Raw genomic sequence first — 23,401 nt, forward strand, 5'->3', positions numbered from 1 at the left:
TTTTTTCACTCTGAATTTATGGGGGTGCTGTTGCCTGGCTACATAGAAGGTTGTGGGTTTGGGGTGACCTCCAGGCACTGGGATGTGCAAGCTTGATGCATCTCATATTAGAAACTGCAGTGGGTCACTTTTCCTTGAGGGTGAAGGAAATCCTCTAGAATCTTCTTCCCTCTGCCTTCCATGGTGCAGCCATGCACATTGACTGCTGTGGAAGAATTGGAGAGCGTGCCTGGCACCCCTTAGGCAGATAGTGCTTTTGCCTCTGCACCTCCCTGTGGGCTGGGCACTGTGCAAGTTAGTGCATAAGTTTTTGCTTGAACACCTGTTTTCTGTTCCTTTGGGTATTTACCTAGGAGTGGGATTGCTGGGTCCAGATGTGCCTAGGACTGGCCACTTCCCCTCCCCCTCCTCTAGGACCCCACTGCCAAAGCTCAGGAAGATCCCAGCACCCACATTGACAGATGCTCTATGAAGGGCACAGCTCCCACTTTGTTGGCATAGCTTCAGTTTGAGTCTCAGATGATGTTTTCAGATCTGCCCAAGGCCTCCACGTCCCACCTAGAAGACGTAGTTGCCTCTGAGTGGGGCAGGGAGCCACATGCTCGCTTAGCAAGCCCTGGGCTTCGACTTACAGGGACAGGGAAAGGTAGCCATTTTGATTGGGTTTGATACATAATACTGACTTTGATGAATAATCCCCGTCACTAAGCCAAAAATAGAGGCTGCAGTAGAGCCTGGGCATCTGCCACTTCACCGAATGAGTAGGTGAAACAAGGCCGTCCTACTCTCCATTCCAGGAGTGAGAGAGAAGGAAGATAGAAATCCCTTTCAGACTTCACTAGAGGCAAGTAGCTAAAGTCATATTCTTTGCAAAACTTACTTATTATTTTAGGACAGATAATCCAGTGTCAGTGCTGTGAGCAAACACCTAAAACAGGGCAGCACAGCTGTTGTCACTTAAGGGTCCCGCCAGTCTCCTCTGGGCCAGGCACAGTGGGCCTTCGAGGCAGGTGTGCCTGCTGGCCCCTGGGGTGCCTGCTGTTCACATCACCTTGAAGAGCGAAGGGGGCCAGAGGTGGCACCAGTTAGGAATGGTGTACTAGCAGTTAAGGTGACGATTCCTCCGTCTTCCCATGATTCCTCCCTTGCAGTGTGCCCATCACTCGCCTCGACACTGGGTTCATAGTTGAGCTTCCAATCTCCTGGCAGAGAGAAACCTACCACCCCAGTGTGAGAGGAAGAGAGCTATGGGCCGGATTTAGAGGTCAGAGGGGGTCACAGAAGGAGGAAGTTCCTAGTTCTGCCTGGTACAGTGCGGGGTGGGCAGGGCAGGGTTTCCTGAACAAGTTGAAAAGGAACAGATGAAATACTTCTTATATGCAGTAAAATCCACAAAACACAAAATTTACCCTTAGTGGTATTTAGTGTGTTCACAGCATGTGAAATTGTCACTACTCTAGTTCCAGAGCCTTGTCCTCATCTCGAAAGGAAACCCCTCCAAATGAAGCAGTCACTCTTCAGTTCCTACCTTCCCCAGTCTCTGGCAGCCACTGACTCATCTCTTCTCTCTGTGGAGTTGCCTGTTCTGGGCATCTTATGTCAGTGGGATCATACAACATGGAGTCTTCTGTGTCTGGCTTCTTTCACTTAACCTCATGTTGACAGAGGCCACACACGTAGCCTGTGAGTATTTCATTCCTTTTTATAGCTGAATAATACTCCATTTTATGGCTGTAATACATTGTTTCATCAGTTGATGAACACTTGAGTTTTTTCCATCTTTGGTTATTTTGAGTACTGCTACTATGAATGTTAGTTAGTGTACAAGGTTTTGTTTGAACACCTGTTTTCAGTTCTTTAGGGTATATACCTAGCAGTGGGATTGCTGGGGCCTGTGGTAACTATGTGTTAAACTTACTGAGGAACTGCCTCTTATCTGTAGCAGCTGCACCATTTTTCATTCCACCAGCAGTGTACCAGGATTCCAGTTTCTCCACATTCTCCTTGTCACTTGTTTTCCATTTTTGAAAATTATAGCCACCCTAGTGGGTGTGAAGTGGTGTGTCACTGTGGTTTCATTTTTATTTCCCTGGAGGCTAATGGTGTTGAGCATCTTTTCATGTGCTATTGACCATCTGTATAACTCCTGAGTCACTATTCAACATATTCAGACCGCTCTTGTTCTACATACACAGAGACCCTTCTCTGACCCTGCTCCTTCCCTGGTGCCCTGCCTGCTTCTTTCTCCTACCACACTTTTCAGAGGTGGTGTGGATACTCTGGGTCTTCCTGCTTCATCCTCCGCTCCCTCACCCAGTCCCCACAACTTCCATGATACCAAGTCCAGCAGACATTGGGCTTTAGTGGCATTTGGTGGGGTTGACCCTCCTTCCTTCCTGAATGGCTTCTTCCCTTCGCCTCAGTGATGCCCTTTCTTCGTTTGCTTCACTGGCTGGGTCTCCACAGCCCCCTTTGTCACCTCCTCCTTCACCCCTCTGCCCACTCCATGCTCTTGTACTAGGTAGTCTCATTTATCCCCTGACCTCAGTGACCAGGTAGAGAGTTGACTCCAGGTTGACATCTTGGCTCAGGGGGTGTTTCCTGAGTGCCAGCTGTCAATGCCCTGGGCCCCAAGGTGAAGAAGGCAGACGAGGACAGGCCAGTCTTACTGTCTCCAGAGCTGGTGGGACAGACAGTAACCAAGGGGAATGGCAGCTGTGCTTGGAGTAACAGGCAGAGGAGACACTGTGGGGAGCAGGCAGAGGTCATTCTACTGGCATTACCGTGGAGGTGCCTCCAACTCAGCACTTCCAGTTAGTTTCTTCCTCCCCATGTTTCTTTCCTGTCTCAGCGACCTGTCGCACTGTGCCCCTCCCTGTGGCAGCCAGAGGTTTGGGAGGTCTCCCCTACCCCTTATCATCTTCATCCCACATCTCTACTCTTGACCAGCACCTTGATTTTACCCCAAATTCTCTGCTCTGCCCAGTGTCCCATGTACTGTCCTAGTCTCTTGTCTAGACAAGTAGAAAAGCCTCTTGAGGCTCCTCCACTTCCCTTACGCTCCAGGCCACACCTGCAGCGAAGCCCTTGGGGCCTTTCAAAGGGAAAGTGTGTTTGTGTTATTGCTGCCTTCAGACCCTTTCACTTGGCAATTTTCCCTTGAGGTAAAGGTCACATTCCTTAACCTGTGCTGGTGGCTCTAAGGGCTCCTGAGGCCACTTCAGCCCCACCTTGTGCCTGCCTGACTCTCTGCTGTGTCCTGTGGCCGTGCTGAGCCCTATGATTCTCAGTGATGCCTGCCTGGACACTGCCCCACACACGCACACGTGCACACGCACACACATGCACACTGCTTCCCTCTTGCAGGTCTTCACATGCCCTTTGAGGAGCCTTCCTGACCATGCAGGTTCCTCGGACTCCTGTCAGTTTGGGGCACCCTGTGTTTTCCACGGCACTGGACAGTGTGATGTCCAGGCCAGCGGGCCTGGCCCCCAGGAGCGGACAGTCCTCATAATCAGCAGGTGAACATCAAGTTCCAGCACCCTGGCTACAGAGAAGCCTGGGCTGAGAGCTCCCGGCAAGCAGTACCGGAGCTCCGGGACACAGCAAGGCGGGGCCCTACCTGAACAGAGTGGGGTCATGGAGGCATGGGGCCAGGTCGTCTTCTCTGGAAGTCACTGCTGCCTCGAGGAGTGTGCTTGGGAGGGAGACCAAGGAAGGTGAGGCCAGCAGGGCCCATGGAGAGGAGACATGGTGTGGAGTCTGCAGGTCTTGGGAGAACTTTGTTTTCTCAGAAGAGTGGAAGCCTTACCTCAGTGTGTCCTGCTGTGGGCTGTGGGTACCACGGATTTCGTTCTATTTTATGACTTAGCCAGATTGCCATTTCTGTGTGGAAGCCGTTGTCAGGGAGAAGCAGGGAGCTCGCCTGACCGGGTTTGGACCCAGTGGTCCACCAAGGTCGTTATGTGGGTAGCACTAGATTCGGTGTTACAGAAAGTAAAAAGCACCTGCAAACTTCCATCTCCCAGACATGTGTGTCGGTGTGCGTGCAACGTTTAAAACAGCATCTCCTGGGAGGAGCTATTTGTGAGTAGGGAGTAAATACTAGGCTTTTCTGGGGGTGTAAAGAGAGAGCCAAGCAGAAGAGTTTTAACGTGGAGAACCCGTGGAGGAGAGTGGTGGACGGAGTTTTTGAGGAGGAAAGACCCATGCTGTAGGGGTCAGGTGGAAGAATGACAAATGTCAGGGACAGAACCCAAGATGCCCGTTTCTAGGAAGAGCTCAGACTGTGGGGAGGAAGGTAACCCAGACCTGTGCCTGTGCAGATTCGTCTGCGTGCGGCGCTCTGGCAGCTTGGAAGACATCCCAGGCATGGTGTTCTTAAGCACTTTATTAAAAAATAAAGCAGCACTTCTTAGTAAAACTTCCATTCAAGGATGAGAGTAAATAGTTAGAAGTCTATCATTAGGTCTGCTCTCCTTGGCCCTTCGTGATTGGAGGAGCTTTCGGGTTTGTGTTTCTAAGACAAGTTTGGTCGGCTTTCAGAGGGCACATGTGTGGGTACAAAGTCCATTTCTCTGGGCAGACCACAGGGCAGGGACAGTGAGGACCTTCACTGCACAAAGAACCTAGGTGCTGGACACTCACCAGTTTATCTGTCAGCTGTGACTGCTGGGGCCAAGCACAGCTGAAATGCACAGGGCTCCTGGCACCAGCTGGTCCCCTTAGAGTCTAAGGTTCTCAACCTGTGGATCGCGACCGCTTTGGGGGTCAAACAACCCTTTCACAGGGATCGCCTAAGACATAACAGTAGCAAAATTACAGCTAAGAAGTAACAACGAAAATAATTTTATGGTTGGTCACCACAACATGAGGACCTGTATTAAATGGTCTTGGCATTAGGAAGGTTGAGAACCACTGCCTTAGACTGATCCAGATGATGGGATCCCGCTCTGCTGCATGTGCCCTCCGCATTCATCCACCTCTGCTTGAGTGTCTGCTGCTCACCTGGCAAGCCGGCTGCTGTCGTGGGACAGCCTGGCTGTTGCGGGGCAGTCTGGAGACCAGCACTGAATCCAGGTCCTGAGGTGAATGCAGGGCGGGAGAGAGCAGCTAGAAAGAGCACTTTCCAAGGCTCAGGAAAAGGGCTCTGCTGTAGCCTTTCCTGAGGCCGAGTGGTGAGCTGGCGGGAAACCTCCATTTATGAGCTGCTCAGCATATTAGTTTCCTGTTGCTGCGGCACAGATACCCACACACTTAGTGACTTAGAAGAACATCAGCTTTCTTTTACAGTTCTAGAGGTCAGAAGTCTGAAATGGGGCCAAAATTAAGGTGTCGGCGTCACTAGTTCCTTCTAGAAGCTCTAGAAAAGGAGGTATTTCCCTGCCTTTCCCAACTTTTAGAAGCAGCCTGCACTCCTTGGCTCATGGCCCCTTCCTCCATCTTCAGAGCCAGCAGCGTGGCACATGCCAGTCTCTCTGACCTCTGCTTCGTCATCTCAGTGCCTTCTGTCTCGTAAAGACCTATGTGATTACTTGGGGTTCACCCTGATGACCCAGGATCATCTGCCATCACAGGATTCTTCATCTCATCATACCTGCAGAGTTCATTTTGCCAAGTTGAGGTCCCAGGGATTACGATGTGAACATCTTGGAGTGCCATTATCATCAGCCAAGAGTGTGTGTGTGTGTGTGTGTGTGTGTGTGTGAGAGAGAGAGAGAGAATTTATCAGTCTATATGGTAAATATTTTAAAGTCAAAAGGAAATTAGGTATGTATCTGTGATTCTCAAAATCAAGCATTACAAGAGGTGGATGGAGCCTCAAAGTCCAGAAACTAAGGAATTGCATTGTTCACAGTGGAGTGGAGGGCACTGTCCCAGAGTAGAACTTCTATATATTTTCCCATGTTGTAATTGTGCTATGAAATAAAATCATTTGACATGTTCATTTGTTTTTATTTTTATTTTGTGAACAGATTTCCAGCAGGAAAAGCAGCCTTATTTCTGTCTCATCTCCAGTACCTAGTAAAATAAAAGTGCCAGCCACTCAGTCCATAGTGAAGAAAGACAAACGGCAGAGTTCCTCCAGGTTTAGTGCCAGCAATAATAGAGAACTGCAAAAGCTACCATCTTTAAAAGGTAATTTTTATTATTTGTCTTTTATAGTTAAATTTTGTCAGTTTAGGGAGAAGGAGTAACATTTTGATAGTTTGCTAGCTTCTTATAACTTTGCTGTGTTTATATTCTGTAGGGTCATTTATTGAGTTTTTTTTTTTTTAGATTGAATGCCATTAACTTATTTACCCATCCAATATTTAAACTCCAGCCCTGGCCGGTTTGGCTCAGTGGCTAGAGCATCGGCCTGCGGTCCGGAGAGACCCGGGTTCGGTTCCCGCTAAGGGCATGTACCTCGGTTGCAGTTTGTCCCCGGCCCTGGTTGGTTGTGCAGGTGGCGACCACTCGATGTGTCCCTTTCACATCGATGTTTCTCTCTGTTCCTCTCTCTCTCCCTCCCACTCTACCTGAACAAAGAATGGAAGAATGTCCTCGGGTGAGGATGATTAAAAAAAAAAAAAAAAATTTAAACTCCAGATCTACTTAAGATGAAAATCTAACCATGAATGTATTATAGGTATAATACACTAAAACGTAACAGAGGAAAGACTTAAAAGTTTCTCGTTTTACTTGTAATTAAGCTAGCCAGTTTTTCTTTCAAGTAATTCTTCTCTTTCATCTGTCTCAGAACCCTACAACTGAGAAAGGAGCCATCCCAGTGGAGTAACTGAAAACTGTGTAGAGCCCCTTGGTGTTTCTGGTGGTGGTGGAGTGAGGACCAAAATCAAGTCCTCAGGGGACTGCTTCTATGAGTCATTGGGCGTGACTCTACCCAGGGGTTTCCTATTTGAGAGGAGTCAGGGAGGGAGAGCTCTTTGCTTTGAATTTCCCCAAAATAACACAGTTGCCCCTTTCTCCCTGACGGTATTCAGTCTCTAAAAGTGATCCTCTGGGAGATTTTGAGATTGAAGTACATAAAACCTTATAAAAGAAAATTGGGTAAGGACCTCAAAGTCAAATGTGACCTCGGAAAAACTTCCTATTTACTAAAAGCTAAGACTAGTGTACTACATAAAGGAAACTAGATATTTTTCATACCTCAAATACATCATAATGGTTCTTTTACAATTAATTTTCATTTCATATGAACTCAAAAACTTCGTGCAGATATGTGGGGCAGTGGGGGTGAAGAGAGGGATGGAGGAAGGGAGGGAGAGACTTCCAGATTCTTGGATGCACTTCCTGCTCCTGGGTTGCTAGAAGTCACTCAGTGCCGTTTCCAGAGCTCTGACTTGTGCTTGGTTTAGCTTTGTGGTGGATAATATGCGTTCGAAGTCATTTTTGAGGGGTCTTCCCCTCCCAAATAGTACATGCTTTTCTGGTGCTATTCATTCATTCAGCAAATACTGAATGCTTTTGAGCACCTACAAAAAACAGGCCCTGTTCTGGGTCCTGGGGTTACAGCATTAAACAGAAACCAGGGTCTGCTCTGTGGAGCCAGCATCCTGTCCCAATGGGGAAAACAGCAGTGAGTGAGAAAAGGAATGTGTGCCTGTGACTCCTTCCAGTATCCTTTGGAGGCTGGCCACCATACATGGCATGTCTGTGGTGGAGAAGGTGTCCTGTAACCATTATTGAGCCTTCCTTCATTCCTATACCCATTATGGGTATTAAGCCTGGCTCCTGCCATTAGGGTCTGTGCCCACCATCAGGACACCACGCAGAGGCCCAGGCTTGCGGGTCCTTCCCAGCTTCTTTTGCTTCTTCCAAGGATTCTCTGCACAGCCCTCTTTCTTTTTTTTATCCTCACCCGAGGACATTTTTTCGTTTTTTGTTCAGATAGGGAGGGAGAGAGAGGAAGAGAGAGAGAGAGAGAGAGAAAGAAAGAGAGAGAGAGAGAGAAAAACATCGACACGAAAGGGACACATTGAGTGGCCGCCACCCGCATGACCCAACCAGGGCCGGGGACAAACCTCAACAGAGGTACATACCGTTAGCGAAACCGAACCCAGGTCTCTCTGGACCACAGGCCAATGCTCTAACTGCTGAGCCAAACTGGCCAGCACAACCCTCTTTCTACAGGTCTCAGTTTGCGATTCTTAACCTCCATTTTCTCTTTATACCGAGTCAGAACAGCATGCAGTTTGCTTGCACTATTCCCAGAGAAATCAGTTTTCTTTTGTACATCCACAAATCCAGGGGCATTTCACACTGGTCAAGTCAGTTCCCTTCTCTGGTCTTGTTTGGTCGGCCTTTCTTGGCTGTTCTGAAACAGTGCTTCTGCATATATGTTAAAATAATTTTGTCTAGATCAGAAAAATAGGGATTGATTGAAATAACATTGTAGTTGTATGTTAATTTGGGTAAGATTGACACTTGTATGACACTCTTCCCATTGAGGAAGATGGTGTATCACTTCCATTTTTCTGGATCTGGTTTTCTGACTTTTTATAAGATTTTATGATTTACTTTTAAGTCTCTACCTTTTCATTAAATTTATTCCTAAGTGAGTTTTTGTTACTCTTATGATTGGGTTATATTTTTTTTATTTTTGCTTCTAATTAGTTCTTGTTAATCTAATGAAAAACCATTGGTGCCCTGGCGGGTTTAGCTCAGCGGTTGAAGCATCGGCCTGCGGTCCTGAGAGACCCAGGTTCGGTTCCCACTAAGGGCATGTACCTCGGTTGCAGTTTGTCCCCGGCTCTGGTCAGTCGTGCGGGTGGCAGCCACTCGATGTGTTCCTTTCACATCGATGTCTCTCTGTCTCTCTCTCTGGTCCTCTCTCTCCCTCCCACTCTACCTGAACAAAAAATGGAAAAATATCCTCGGGTGAGGATTTAAAAATAAAATAAAATAAAAACCATTGGTTTTTTGGGTTTGTTTTTTTTTTTTAATCCTCACCTGAGGATGTTTTTCCATTTTTTGTACAGATAGAGTGGGAGGGAGAGAGAGGAAGGGAGAGAGAGAGAGAAACATCGACGTGAAGGGACACATCGAGTGGCTGCCACCCGCACAACCAACCAGGGTCGGGGACAAACTGCAACCAAAGTACGTGCCCTTAGCGGGAACCGAACCCGGGTCTCTCTGTACCGCAGGCCGACGCTCTAACCGCTGAGCCAAACTGGCCAGGGCCATTGGTTTTTTTAACATTTTCTTATCATCACCTTACCAATGTTTTTTATTAATCTTAGTAATTTTTTTACTAGAGTATGCATATATAGTCCTGTCATTTGTAATTAGATACTCTTATCTCTCTTCCAATATTTATACCAATATATGCTAGTTATTTTAACTTTAGGACCAATAAAACGTAGATATCAGAGATGAGAGCAGGCCTCCCTGTTTTCTCCTATTTTGGTAAAAGGCTTCAGCATTTTCTGGTTTCTTGTGAAAATGGCTCTTGGTTTCTGTAAATTGCCTCAACCCAGAGTGCAGATGGTCCATGGTTCACCTTCACTTGGCTCTTACCGGCCCCCATGCTGGCTGGTTGGTGCCGTACATTGCTGCTGAGTTTTATCAAGTGCCATATGATTTTTCTGGTGAAGCTGTTAACATAGTAATTATGTGTTGATAGATTTTCTGCTTTTGAACTGTCCTTGCATTACTGGGATAAAGCTTAGTATTGTGCAGGATATGACTTTTATGTGGTTCAGTTTATTAATTTTCCTTAGGGTCTCTGCTTCTGTATTTACCACATAAAGCTGGTCTGTAGTTGTCTTCCTTTCCCATACTGCTATATTTTATCCATTCTAAGATGTGTTGATACTGGCACTTTGTGATCTTTCCCGGAGGTGGCCTGCAGGTTTCCTGTATCGCCCTCGCGCTGCCATCCAGTGGCAGAAACAGTTCAGCGTCATCAGATGTGGGGTCTTAAAGTCCAGGACACAGAGGTGAAGGTGGACTTAGAACTCAGGGGGCCTAGTCCTTTTCTCAGTGGTAATCTGTAGATTCCTTCCATGTTGGATCATTTTAAAGTAGATCGTGTATTTTCTTTAACAAATCTTTTAATGTCTTCCACATCAGTGGTGGTGATATCTCCTTATGAGCTCATGTATTCTTTGAATTATTTTGTTTTCAGTATTATTCATTTTTATATTTAATTACTAATTATATTTTGTTTTACTTTATTCTTTTCCTCATTTATTAAGTTGAATACAAAGTTTACTATTTTTGGTTTGTTTTTAATAATACAGTGGAACCTCGGTTTTCTAACTTAATTTGTTCTGGAAGGCTGTTCAAGAAGCACTTTGAGCCCTGGCCGGTTTGGCTCAGCGGTTAGAGCGTCGGCCTGCGGTCTGGAGAGACCCGGGTTCAGTTCCCGCTAAGGGCACGTACCTCGGTTGCGGTTTGTCCCCGGCCCTGGTTGGTCGTGCGGGTTGCAGCCACTCGATGTGTCCCTTCACGTCGATGTTTCTCTCTCTCTCTCCCTTCCTCTCTCTCCCTCCCACTCTATCTGTACAAAAAAATGGAAAAATATCCTCAGGTGAGGATAAAAAAAAAAAAAAGAAGCACTTTGAAAACCAAATAATTTTTTCCCATTAGAAATCATGTAAATTGAATTAATCTTTTCCATACCCCGAAATGATTTTGTTTTAACCTTTTTTTATATACAATACATGTCTAATGTACTGTTTAATCTATAAATATTTCTCTTCTCAAATGTATTGAACCACCCCCTACTGGCCTTAGACGAATCACCTTCAGCGCTTGTTCCAGGCTGTCTTTCAGGAGGTCAGCAAGCAGCATCTTTGCTTTTTCACATGTCATTGCCTCCGAAATGCTGTCACCCACCCACTAACTGCTTTTTTTTAATCTAAATCAACAACGTTTCTACCTCTTCAATTGCCCATGATCATTGTTTCATGAGCACTTTCACACTTTTAGCAACATCAGCACTCTTGATGGCCTCTTTATGTTTTAAAATTGGGCTAATCGTCCATTTCACCAGCCGCAAAAGCAAAAAAAACATGAAAGTACTCATAGCACAATTTCCTGAGATGTTACCAACTTGAGGTTTAACAGTAAAGTGATTCATAGGTGTTCATTCTCTTTTTGTTTGTGACCTGAGAGACACTTTTTGTCATGCTTATGTATCAGCATAAAAGGGTTGTTGGGTTGAGAACCCAAGTTTTGTTCTACACTTGAGACATTTTTTTCCATGAACAACTTGCTTGTGAACCGAATTGTTTAAGATGGGAGATGTTTGAGAACTGAGGTTTGACTTCAAAAGAATGTAAAGCTGTGTATTCCTCTGAGTATAACTTAAGCTGTATCCATAGATTGTCTTTATTTTTTTCAAATCAGATTTTTTTTTTTTTAGTTTTACTGAGGTACACTGTACGTACTATAAAATTCACTCATTGTAATTAGAATTTTTTAAATATGTTTTTATTTACTTTAGAGAGACTGGGAGAGGGGGAGAGAGAGAAATATCCATGGGAGAGAGAAACATCCATCGGCTACCTCCTGTATACCCCCTACTGGGATTTGAGCCCAAAACTCCAGCATGTGCCCTGACCGGGAAGCAAACCAGCAACCTTTTGGTGCACAGGATAATGCTCAACCAACTGACCCACACTGGCCAGGGCTGTAATTGGAAATTTTAATTCTTTTTATTTTTTTATCCTCACCCGAGGACATTTTTTCTATTTTTTGTTCATATAGAGTGGGAGGGAGAGAGAGGAAGAGAGAGAGAAACATCGACATGAAAGGGACACATCGAGTGGCTGCCACCTGCATGACCAACCAGGGCTGGGGACAAACCGCAACCAAGGTACACGCCCTGCGGGAACTGAACCCGGGTCTCTCTGGACCGCAGGCCGACGCTCTAACTGCTGAGCCCACCAGCCAGGGCGGAAATTTTAATTATTTTAATAAATGTGTAGAATTGTGCAGCCTTTACCAAAGCCTATTTTAGAATATTTCCATAAAAAAAAAGTCACCTTGTGCTATTTGCCATCAATCCCCACTCCTGTCCCTAGCTCCCATCAGTGAAATCATGAAAGCCTTGGTCGGTGTTGCTCAGTGATTAGAGCACTGGCCCAAGCACCAAAGGTTGTGGATTTGATTCCCAGTCAAGGGCACGTACCTACCTGGTCAGGGCACAAGTGGGAGGCAACCAATCAGTGTGTCTCTCACATCGATGTCTCTCTCTCTCTCTCTCTCTCTCTTTCTTTCTCTCTCTTCCTCTCCCCCTCCCTCTTTCCCTCCCTTCCATTCTCTCTAAAAAAGGTCAATGGGAAAAATATCCTCCGATGAGGATTAATAAAACCAACAAACAAAAAATTGGTGAAATCATGCAATGTGTAGTCTTTTACATCTGGTTCTTTCTCTTAGTATAATGTTTTTGAGGTTCATCCACATTTGTAGTTTGTTCCTTTTTTTTTTTTTTATCCTCACCTGAGGACATTTTGTTTCGATATTTTGTTCAGATAGAGTGGGAGGGAGAGAGAGAGAGAGAGAAACATCGACGCGAAAGGGACACATCGACTGGTCGCCACCCACACGACCCAATCAGGGCCAGGGACAAACTGCAACCGAGGTACGCACCCTTAGCGGGAACCGAACCCGGGTCTCTCCAGACCGCAGGCTGACGCTCTAACCGCTGGGCCAAACCGGCCAGGGCTATACTTTGTTCCTTTTTAATGCTGAATAATATTCTGTTATATGAACATCTCCCACCTTTTGTTTATCCATTCACAAATCGATGGACACTTCTTTGGCTATAATGAATATTGCTGTTATGAACATTTACATACAAGTTTTTGTTTGAATATATATTTTCCTCTGTCTTGGGTTGATACCAAGGAGCGGAATTACTGGTTTGTATGGTACGTTTGTGTTTCGTTTTTCAAGAAATTCGTCAAACTGTTTTCCAAAGCGGTTGCACCATTTTACATTTCCACTAGCCACATCTAAGATTTCCAGTGAGTCCACATTCTTGCTAATACTTGCTATTGCCTATCTTTTGGATTATAGCCTTTCTTGTAGGTGTGTAGTGGTATCTCCTCATAGTTTAATTTGCTCTGCAGTGTTACCCATCTTTTCCTGTACCCATTAGCCATTTCTGTATCTTCTTTGATGAAATGTCTATCAGAGCTTTTGCCTATTTTTAAATTGGCTGTCCTCTTATTATTAAATTACAATTGACTCTTGAACAATGTGCAGCCAAAAGTCCATGTATAACTCTGATTCCCCCAAAACGTAGCTAATAGCCTACTGTTGGCTGGAAGCTTTACCAATAATATAAAAAGTCAATTAGCATGTTATGTATATGTATATATACTGCATTCTTACAATAAAGTAAGCTAGAGAAAAGAAAATATTATTAATAAAATCATAAGGAAAAGAAAATAGCCCTGGCTGGTTTGGCTCAGCGGTTACAGCGTTGGCCTATGGTCCAGAGAGGCCCGGGTTCAGTTCCAGCTAAGAGCATGTACCTCGGTTGCAGTTTGTCCCTGGCCCTGGTTGGGTTGTGCGGGTGGCAGCCACTCGGTGTGTCCCTTTCACGTCGATGTTTCTCTCTCTCCCTCATGCTCTATCTGAACAAAATATGGATAAATGTCCTCCAGTGAGGATTTTTAAAAAAAGAAAATACAGTATTTATTGAAAAAAATTCACATATAAGGGAACCCATGTAGTTCAAATCCATGTTGTTCAAGAGTCAACAGTATAACAATTCTTTATATATCTTTTGTAAGATATATGATTTGCAAATATTTGCTCCCAGTTTGTGTCTTGTCTTTTTACATTCCTGTGTGTGTCTTTGAATCATAACATTTTAAATTTCGATGAAGTCCAATTTATCAAGATTATTTTTTTATAGATCTTGCTTTGGCTATTGTATTTCAGAACTCTTTGCCTGCCCTGGCTGGTTTGGCTCAGCGGTTAGAGCGTCGGCCTGCGGTCCTGAGAGACCCGGGTTCGGTTCCCGCTAAGGGCGCATACCTCGTTTGCAGTTTGTCCCCGGCCCTGGTCGGTTGTGTGGTGGCAGCCACTCGATGTGTTCCTTTCACGTCGATGTTTCTCTCTCTCTCTCTCTCTTCCTCTCTCTCCCTCCCACTCTACCTGAACAAAAAATAGAAAAATGTCCTCGGGTGAGGATAAAAATAAATAAAAAAGAACTCTTTGCCTAACACAGGAACACAAAAGAGTTTTAGAAGTTTTATTTTAATTCTTGGGTTTATGTTTGTGATCCATTTCCAGTCAATTTTGTGTGTAATGTGAAGTAGAGGTCTCAGTTCATCTCAACCCGCGGGCATCTGCTGTTGTCCAAGCACCATTTGGTACAAAAGCAACTCTTTCCCATGGAGTTGCCTTAGCAGTTTGGCAGAAATCACTGACCCTAAATGCAAAGACTGATTTCTGGGCTCTCAGTTTCATTCTATGGATCTGAGTGCCTGCTTTAGGCCTGCACCACATAATCTCGTTGTGCCATCCCATTGCTGTTTTCATTTACGTTTTTGTGATAAGGTCAAGTATCTTTTCAAATGTTATTCTTCATTGGGCTGCCTGACATTTTCTTAATTTTTTAAAAGTTCCTTGTTTATTCTGGATATAAACTCTTTGTTGGTTATATATGTGTAGAAAACACATTTTTTCTACCATAGCTTGTCTTTTTCGTTTTAGCCATTCTGGTGATCTGGTTTCAATTTCTAGTAAATTGATGATGGATGAAGTCCAGCATCTTTTTTAGATTATTGCCTATTCAGATAACTTATTTTGTGGAGTGTCTGTTTCAGTCTTTGGGCCCATCTTTCTATTAGGTTGTACCTTTTTTTTTTTAAAGTTAGATTTGTAGGAATCCAGATACAGGTTTTTTGTAGATACAGGAATTGCAAATTTTCCTCTACTCTGTCTTGAGTTTTCATTCTCAAAGATATCAGCACTTTGAGAGTACTTTGTATGTCCTGTTTAATCAGTTGTTGCCTGCCACAAAGTAATGAAGATGTTAGCCTTTTTTCCCTAAAACTTTATTTTACCTTTCACATTTAGCTGTACAGCCCACGTAGAATTAATTTTTGTGTCTGCTGTGATGTTAGAGATAAGATTCCTTTTTTCCCAGGTGGCTCTCTGTTTGGCACAGCACCCTTAGGTGACAACATCCTCCCTCACTCATTGCAGTGTTATCTTTGTCATTACTAAGTGCCATCAGAGCGTGGGTGCATTCCTGGGCCCTGTTCTATTCCACTGATTTGTCTTATCTTATGTCGGTACAACACTAACCATCCTAGTAGGTCTTGGCATCTGGTAGTGTAAGCCCTTCAGCCTTTTCTTCATAATTTTCTTGGCTCTTTTCATTTCCATATAAATTTGAGAATCAGCCATTTCTCTAAGAAGTCCAGGTTTTTTTAGTGGGGAATGGCATTTCAAGATCGCAGCCTGGGTGTTAGCATTCTCATTACTATTGAAATGGTCATTTTCTACAGGCCTTTTTAGTGGACCAAACTAGAAAATACATTTTTTTCAGGATATAGCACATGTGAAGTTGAGACGATATTTTCTATTCAAATTCAGGTTGCTAGGCATTCGTTTAACTTCTGTCTTACATCTCCTTTTTGCCACACCAAGATTTCTGGTTGTCAAGAACATCAGAGATCATAGAACTAAATATCAGATAATTATTTATTTACTTTGTCCCACATTACACACAAAATATTCTCAGTAAAATATAACCAATGTTATGACCAAAGTGAAGATTGAAAGGTCAAATTTTTTTGCATCTTTTCATTTTCTTCCCCCTCCCCTTTGTATGGTTTTGCTCTCTGCTCATTGTCAGACAGGTAGCACCGGGGACTGTTCCCACCCTCCCTCCCTGTGCAGACTTGGTTCCCACGTGGCATGTAGCCAGTGCTCACCACCAGTATCGACGACAGCACTCCTCTGGAGTAGATTTCAACTTCAAACTTCGAACGTCTGGTTCGAAAATCCTAGGCTCAGATCTTCTTTTCATGGAGTCTTAAGGCTGTTCCTCCATTTCCTCCTATAGTAAAGCATTGCTGTCAGAAGCTGATGTCACTTTAATTTTCTGTCCCTCACAGGTGACTTGGTCTGTTTGCTTTCATGCCTAAATAGTTGTTTTTTTCTTTTAAGTCCAGTATTTCAGAATGTATCATCCTAGGTTGGTTTTCCCACATACATGTCATGTGCTTTCTGTATGTACTAGCTGGTCTTTTTCTTGGATTATTATTTTGAGGATTTGTTCTCTTTCCTTTTACTTTCTCCTGTGGAGACTCCTATTGTATAAATAGTGAATCTTCTTTGCCTCTTTTTCTATTTGTTGTTTCTGTCTTTGTGCTTTTCATTTCTTATTTTTAATTTTTCACGTACCATTCCTTATAAGGCATTTTACGTTGTGTTTATTTGTTCTTGTGTTTCTAGCAGTTAGTTTCATTTTTGAAACTTTAAAAAAAATTCTTTACAGAATTATATTACCTATTTCTGAGTTTGTCTATTAAAGATTCGTGTAGTCCTTTCACACATTATATTATTCCTTTAATGTCTTTGGCTCATTTTGAAGTATTATGTTGTAGTTTTTAATGTCTTTAGTGGGATGTCTTTCAGACAGGCTTTTACTTTCTGCAGAGATGTCACCTGTTCTTTATTCTTTTTTCTTACAATCACCCTCTGTGGGACTTGCCTTTGATCCCTCCTTTTGTGAGAGAGTGTGCGGTGCAGGGAGATTAGAGAGGAGGGGCTTGGGCTCTAGAGTTCCGGCTTAGATTATTTTTGTGAAATTTTCAAAAATATGGCAGCTCACCTTCTTAGTGCCCTAATTCAGTCTCGTCCCCTGCTTCTACCTGGACCTGCTTTTCCCATTTCCTCCTGCCCCCTGTTGTTCAGTTGGGACTCTCTTCCCAGCAGTTTCTCCCCAGTGTGGCCTAGTTGTGGAAGGGAGCCTCAGCTGCTGAGTTTTGAGGGTTCCCGGGCTCAGACAGGTTCGGTCCCTTAAAACTTAGTCTTGGACACCTTGCTCTCACCCACTGGAGGGTACAGACCCTCCTGTTTGCAGCTGCTGTTCTCAGGTGGGCTCGCCCAGCACTCTGATGGAATGTTTCCAAGCTGTCAGCTCCATAGGCCAGCCCTGGCTTCTCTGCTGTCTTCCTTGCAGATGCCAATAGCACACAGGTCTTGTATGGGAGTCTATCCTCGTATGTTCACATGTGTATGAGGACACATTTTCAGCTAAATCTGTTGTAGACGTTGGCCACAGGCTTTTGGGATTTTTTGTTGTTGTTGTTTTAATCCTTACTGGAGGATATTTTTCTATTTATCTTCAGATAGAGTGGGAGGGAGGGAGGGAGGGAGGGAGGGAGGGAGAGAGAGAGAGAGAGAGAGAGAGAAACATCGACATGAGAGGGACACATTGACAGATTGCCTTCTGCATGACCCTGACCAGGGTCAGAGACGCACCATAACCGAAGTATGTGCCATTGGCTGGAATTGAACCCGCGACTCATTGGTCCGCGGGGCAATGCTAACCGCTGAGCCAAACCAGCCAGGGCCACAGGCTTTTGGTTTTGTCATCTTAGTTGCCCTGTATGATTTTTTGCAAGAATTTGGAGAGATTTGCCCTGGCCAGTTTGGCTCAACAGTTAGAGCTTCGGCCCACAGACCAATGGGTTCGATTCTGGTCAATGGCACATACCGCGGTTGCACTTTGTCCCCAGCCCTGGTTGGGTCGTGCGGGAGGCACCATGTGTCCCTTTCACATCGATGTTTCTCTCTCTCTCTCTCCCTCTCCCCTCCCACTCTATCAACAAAAATGGGAAAATGTCCTCGAGTAAGGATTAAAAAAAAAAAAGGAAAGAAATTGGAGAGATTTAAAAAACCATACCTCGCTTTTTTCATAATTGCCAAAACTTAGAAGCCACCAAGATGTCCTTCATTTGTTGAATGGATAAACTGTGGTACATCCAGACAGTAGAATATTGTTCAGCAATAAAAAGAAATGAGCTATCAAGCCATGAAAAACATGGAGGAACCTTAAATGCATATACTAAGTGAAAGAAGCCAGTCTGATAAGGCTGCATTCTGTATGATTCCAAGTATATGACATTCTGGAAAAGGCAAAACTAGGGAGACAGTAAAATGTTCAGTGGTTGCCCAGGCCGGTGTAGATCAATTGATTGGAACTCCATCCTACATACCAAAAGGTTGTGGGTTTGATTCTCAGTCAGGACACATGCAAAGACAGCTGATCAGTATTCTCTCTTGCATCGATGCTTCTCTATCTCTCCCTTCCCCTCTCTGTAAATTTAGTGAGCATAGCCCTGGCCAGTTTTGCTCAGTGGTTAGCACATTGGTCCTCGGACCAAAGAGTCTGGAGTTTGCTTCCCACTCAAGGGCATGTACCTGGGTCGCTGGTTCGATCTGTCAGGGTCATGAAGGAGACAACCAATCGATGTGTGTCTCACATCGATGTTTCTCTTTCCCTTCCTCCCTCTCACTCTGTCTAGAAATCAATGGGAAAATATCCTTGGGTGAGGATATTTTTGAAAAATAATTTTAAAAATTATAAATAAAATCAGTGACTGCCAGGGGTCGGGAGGAGGAAGGGATGAACAGATCACAGGAGAGTGAAACTCTTCTCTGTGATACCATGATGGTAACATGGATAACAGAATGCTAACATGCATGACATTTTGCATTTGTCAAGTCCACAGGATGCATAACATGGAGTGAGCCCTAATGTAAACTGTGGTCTTCAGCTAATAATAATGGTCATGAATTGTAACAAATGTACCAACTAATACAAGAGGTTAATAATAGGGGAAACTGCCCTGGCTGGTGTGGTTCAGCGGTTAGAGCGTCAGCCCATGGACAGAAGGGTCTTGGATTCAATCACTGGTCAGGGCATGTACCTGGGTTGCAAGTTTGATGCCCGGCCCTGGTCAGGGTGCATGTGGGAGTTAACCAATTGATGTGTCTCTCACATCCATGTTCCTCTCTCTCTCACTCCTTCCTTCTCTCTCCCTCTCTCTCCCCTTCCCTCCCTTCTCCCTTCCACTCTCTCTAAAAATCAATGGAAAAAAATATTCTCGGGTGAGAGGTAACAAAAACATAATAATAATAATGGGGGAAATGGGGGTATGAACTTTATGTTCAATTTTTTTGTAAACCTGAAAATTAAAGTTTGTTAATATTTTTTTAAGTAATGCTGCTACTGTTGGATATTTGAATCCCAGCTTTTTAAAATCCTCTGTAACAGCCTGGCTGCTGTGGCTCAGTGGATTGAGCATCATTCCATGGACTGAGAGGTTCTAGTTTGATTCCCAGTCAGGTCACAGGCCTGGGTTGTGGGCTCGATCCCCAGTAGGGAGTGTGCAGAAGGCAGCCAGTTGATGTTCCTCTCTCACATCGATGTTTCTATCTCTCCCTTCCCCCCCCCCTCAAAAAATCAATAGAAATGTATTTAGACAATAAAAAATAAAGTGAGTTATGAGGGATTAAATTAATGATGGACTTTGTTTCTTGAGGCATTCTCCCTGCTTTAGAAAAGAAGGATGTGGGAGAAGTCAACGTTTTACTAGAACTAGGTAGGACTTAATGACAATTAACTGAAGACCCAGGGGCAGAAATTTAGTTGCTAAGTATTTGGCCTTTGGGGAAAGAAGTTGCCACGTTGTTGTTGGGAAAATTTACTAGAATTTTTGAACATTGGCTTTTGAATGGAAATTAACATTTTATGTTTCTGGCCCCTCCTTTTGTGAAAATATAATACTTCAACCTCATTCAACACAATTTTTTTCTGATACAGTTGAAAATTTTGCCACTTTGTGGATTGTTTTCCTGCCTAAAAATAAATTAGAGGAGCTTAGCCTCTTTCTCATTAGCTAAAGAAGAACAGAAATGGAGAGAAGTTCCCAGAGTGGACCCCGCTTTCTACAGTCTTTTCTTCTATGATCCAGGCGTGTCTTCTGTTGTGTTTTGTTTTCCATGTCTTTTCACACAACGATGGCAGGAAGCAGCCCAGGGTTTGTGAGGCAGGTGCCAATTCCCAGCAAATGTTTACTGACCACCTGGGTGGTTGTGTGGAGCATGGGGTGTGGTCAGGATGGTAACAGACCCAGACATCCTCCCCTTCGTGACAAGACCAGCTCCAGCACCTCTTGTCTGCATTCTGCCAGCAGATGGGCAGCAGACGTGCCATCAGGGATGCTACTGTGCATAAGTGAGAGCTGGTCTCGTCAGACAGCCTGAGCCCAGTGCAAGCCACAGCCAGCCCAGCCCACTCTTCTCGGGCCACAAATGTGGCTGTTACTCCAGGGGCGAGGCCTCTGCTGGTCATACTCTGTGAGACCTTTCAGGCAGAACCTGGTAGCTGTCATCATATGTTGAATATTTAGCTCAGGCCTTCCCCAAACCTCACCTGGATTTCTCCCAGCACCTTACATGCACTGCATGCGCGCGCGCGCGCGCGCTCTCTCTCTCTCTCTCTCTCTCTCTCTCTCTCTCTCTCACACACACACACACATACACACACACACACACTGTCCCTAGGATGGTCTCATGTTCTGTCTAGTCCCTCCAGGGCCCTGTGGGCCTGGGTTTCCTTGGTGCCCTGCCTTCCCCAGAGGCAGCCTCCCTGCCCTGCTTGTTCAGTCTCCTCCAATGTCTCCTGAACCACCTTGGCTCCAGCCTGCCTTGTCTTTTTTCAGTTGAGCTTGCCTTATCTTTTTTTAATTGTAGTAAAATACACATAGCATAATATTTGTCATTTTAACCATTCTTCAGTGTATGATTTATTGGCATTAAATACATTCACAATGTCGTGTGCCCATCACTGCTATCTATTCACCATCCCCACCAAAACTCTGTACTATTTATCCATCACCCCCATCCCCTGGCTACCACCATTCTGTTCTCTGATTTCAACTCTAAGTGATCATACAACGTTTTGGGGTTTTTTTTTGTTTGTTTTTTTTTGGTAACTGGCTTATTTCACTTAATATGATGTCCACAAGGCTCATCCACATTGTAGCATCTGTCAGAATCTCCATCCTTTTTGAGGCTGAGTAACATCCTTTGTGTGGATGGAATACAGTTTGTTTACCTTCGTCCATCGTGGACACTCAGGTTGCAGAGCACTCTGCACACGCTGCCCCACCCACCTCGTGTTGCTGTTGTCAGGAGGTCCCCCGTGACCAGAGGCTGTCTGCATGACTGTTGTGGTGTTTGCCAGGGCCCTGGAAACACGTGTGCTGAAGGAAGGAAAAGCTCTTTGAGCCCCCTGCCTGTTCTTTCCCACAGAAGTGCTGTGGCGTCACCTCTCGTGGGGTGACTGGAACCATTCAGGTCCATCGCTCCCCCTGCCTCAGGCTCTTCTTTGTCAAACAGGTTTATCACTGAGAGTTGACATAAAAGCACTTCGGTAGGTCACGTGGACTCTGTCCACTCTGGGTGGGTTTCCCGCCGCCTCAGGACAAGGAAGAGCATGAGTCCTGCCTGCTTTGAAGGTGTCTCAGCCCAGGTCCCCTGGCAGCATGCAGGGGAAACTTTCCTCCATCTACTTCACTGACCTCCGCAGGCCTGCCCTGGGGCTAAACTGGTCCCCTTTCTAATCACTCCCAGGACTCACAACAGAACAACAGCAGAACAACAGTGCCTGTCCCTTTGTCCTTGCTGCTGGCAGCAGGAAGTCCCCTGGCAACCTTTGAACACAGCTAAATGCCAGGTAGCTGTGATGTGCCTAAGGAAAAAGTCTATTTTAAACTGTGAGTGAAGCCAGATTTTTTAGGTTAGGTTCTTACCCGACTAAACGCACGTCACTGTGCTCAGATAGTTCTCAGCTAAAGCAGTGACAGCGCCGGCACCTGCAGTTAAGATGCCGGTTGTCTAGGTCCAAAAAGACAACTGTCTCTTAATGAAACCACCATCAACTTCATCACTGAAGTAGGATTATATTTCATTTGTCTACAGAATTACTGGGGGTTGAAAAAGAAAGCCTTCTGAATTTAGAGATGAAAATTTGAAAGTTTTTTCAGAAATGTTACCTAGAAAGAAAATTAGTGGGAGGTATTTATAGGCCATTTGTTTTGTTTGTTTGTTTTTTAATATGTCTTTATTGATTTGAGAGAGAGAGAAACATCAATGCGAGAGAAAAACATTGATGATGATGCTTACACGCCCTCCACTGGGGATTAGTCCACAATCCGGGCATGTGCCCTGACCAGAAATCAAACTGGTGACCTCTTGATTCATGGGATGATACCCAACCAACTGAGCAACATTGGCTGGGCTAGGCCATTTGTTTTTATTTTATTTAGTTAGTTATTTTTTTTATCCTCACCCGAGGATTTTTTTTTCATTTTTTGTTCAGATAGAGTGGGAGGAAGAGAAAGAGAGAGAAACATCGACATGAAAGGTACATATCAAGTGGCTGCCACCCACACGACCCAACCAGGGCCGGGGACAAACTGCAATTGAGATATGTGCTCTTAGCGGGAACCAAACCCGGATCTCTCTGAACTGCAGGCCGACACTCTAACCGCTGAGCCAAACTGGCCAGGGCTAGGCCATTTGTTTTTAAATAAAGACCAAAACAAAGTCACAGAGCGACCAGAGAAGAGAGGATAATTCCTTTCTAAACTTTCATTCTGGTGCAGTACAGAGATGCTGCATCTCACCTGTCATGGCCCAAGTGACAGCCTTGTGGTTGGATCCTGCCTGGGTTGCAGCTGCTTTCTCCCAAGCTCTCCACTGCATCTCAGCGGGTCCTATACTCCACCCATGACATTTATGTCTCCTAACAAGCGAGGAGTGGAGAGAACATGTAACCTTTTCACAGGTGAGGAAAGACATCCAGCCCCAGGGTTGTTCAAGGCAGCTTTTCCCCAACCAAGTGATGAAAACATGTGTCCCAGTGCCAGGGACATGCTGTGTCCGAGCCGCTCCTGGGTGGCACTGCTGAGTACCTGCTTCACCCGGGAGGGACTGAGCCCTGATAACCTGGGTGAGCACGTAGATTTCAAGCAACATGACAGTGTTACAGTAAAAAGTGAAGTCGTTCAGAACCGATCCTTCCAGACAGGGAGTTTGCGTCCTCCAACTTGTTGGTTCAGTTTGTCGTGCCTGATTAGGCTAATTTTTGTTTGTGCTTTTACAAACATGATCTCCTTTGGTTAACAATAGATCTGTCTATCCTGTTTCCTGGCTTTCCATCACAGTCCTGCTCTGTTCTTAAACTACCCCTGAGAGGCAGTGTTCATTGAGGGATTCTCCCTGCTGTAACTTAATCTGTACGTCTTTTCAAAAATTGTTACTTTTAACTTTCATGGAAGTATTATATGCTTATTTTTGTACATCTTTTCAAAAATTGTTACCTTTAACTTTCTTGGAAGTATTA

At 44.7% G+C, this 23,401-nt stretch overlaps 1 protein-coding gene across 5 annotated transcripts in view; it reads left to right on the forward strand.

Moving 5' to 3' along the window:
• Positions 1-23,401, forward strand: part of PPP2R5C (protein phosphatase 2 regulatory subunit B'gamma) — a 149,908-nt gene that overhangs the window by 10,160 nt on the left and 116,347 nt on the right. For all 5 annotated transcript variants that reach the window (XM_036263527.1, XM_036263544.1, XM_036263553.1 and 2 more), the window contains exon 3: positions 5,976-6,138. In XM_036263527.1, the coding sequence (XP_036119420.1) occupies positions 5,976-6,138 (163 nt within the window). The remainder of the gene's footprint in view (positions 1-5,975; positions 6,139-23,401) is intronic.

The sequence above is a fragment of the Molossus molossus genome, unplaced genomic scaffold (genome assembly GCF_014108415.1).
Source record: "Molossus molossus isolate mMolMol1 unplaced genomic scaffold, mMolMol1.p scaffold_m16_p_1, whole genome shotgun sequence".
Taxonomy (NCBI): Eukaryota; Metazoa; Chordata; class Mammalia; order Chiroptera; family Molossidae; genus Molossus; species Molossus molossus.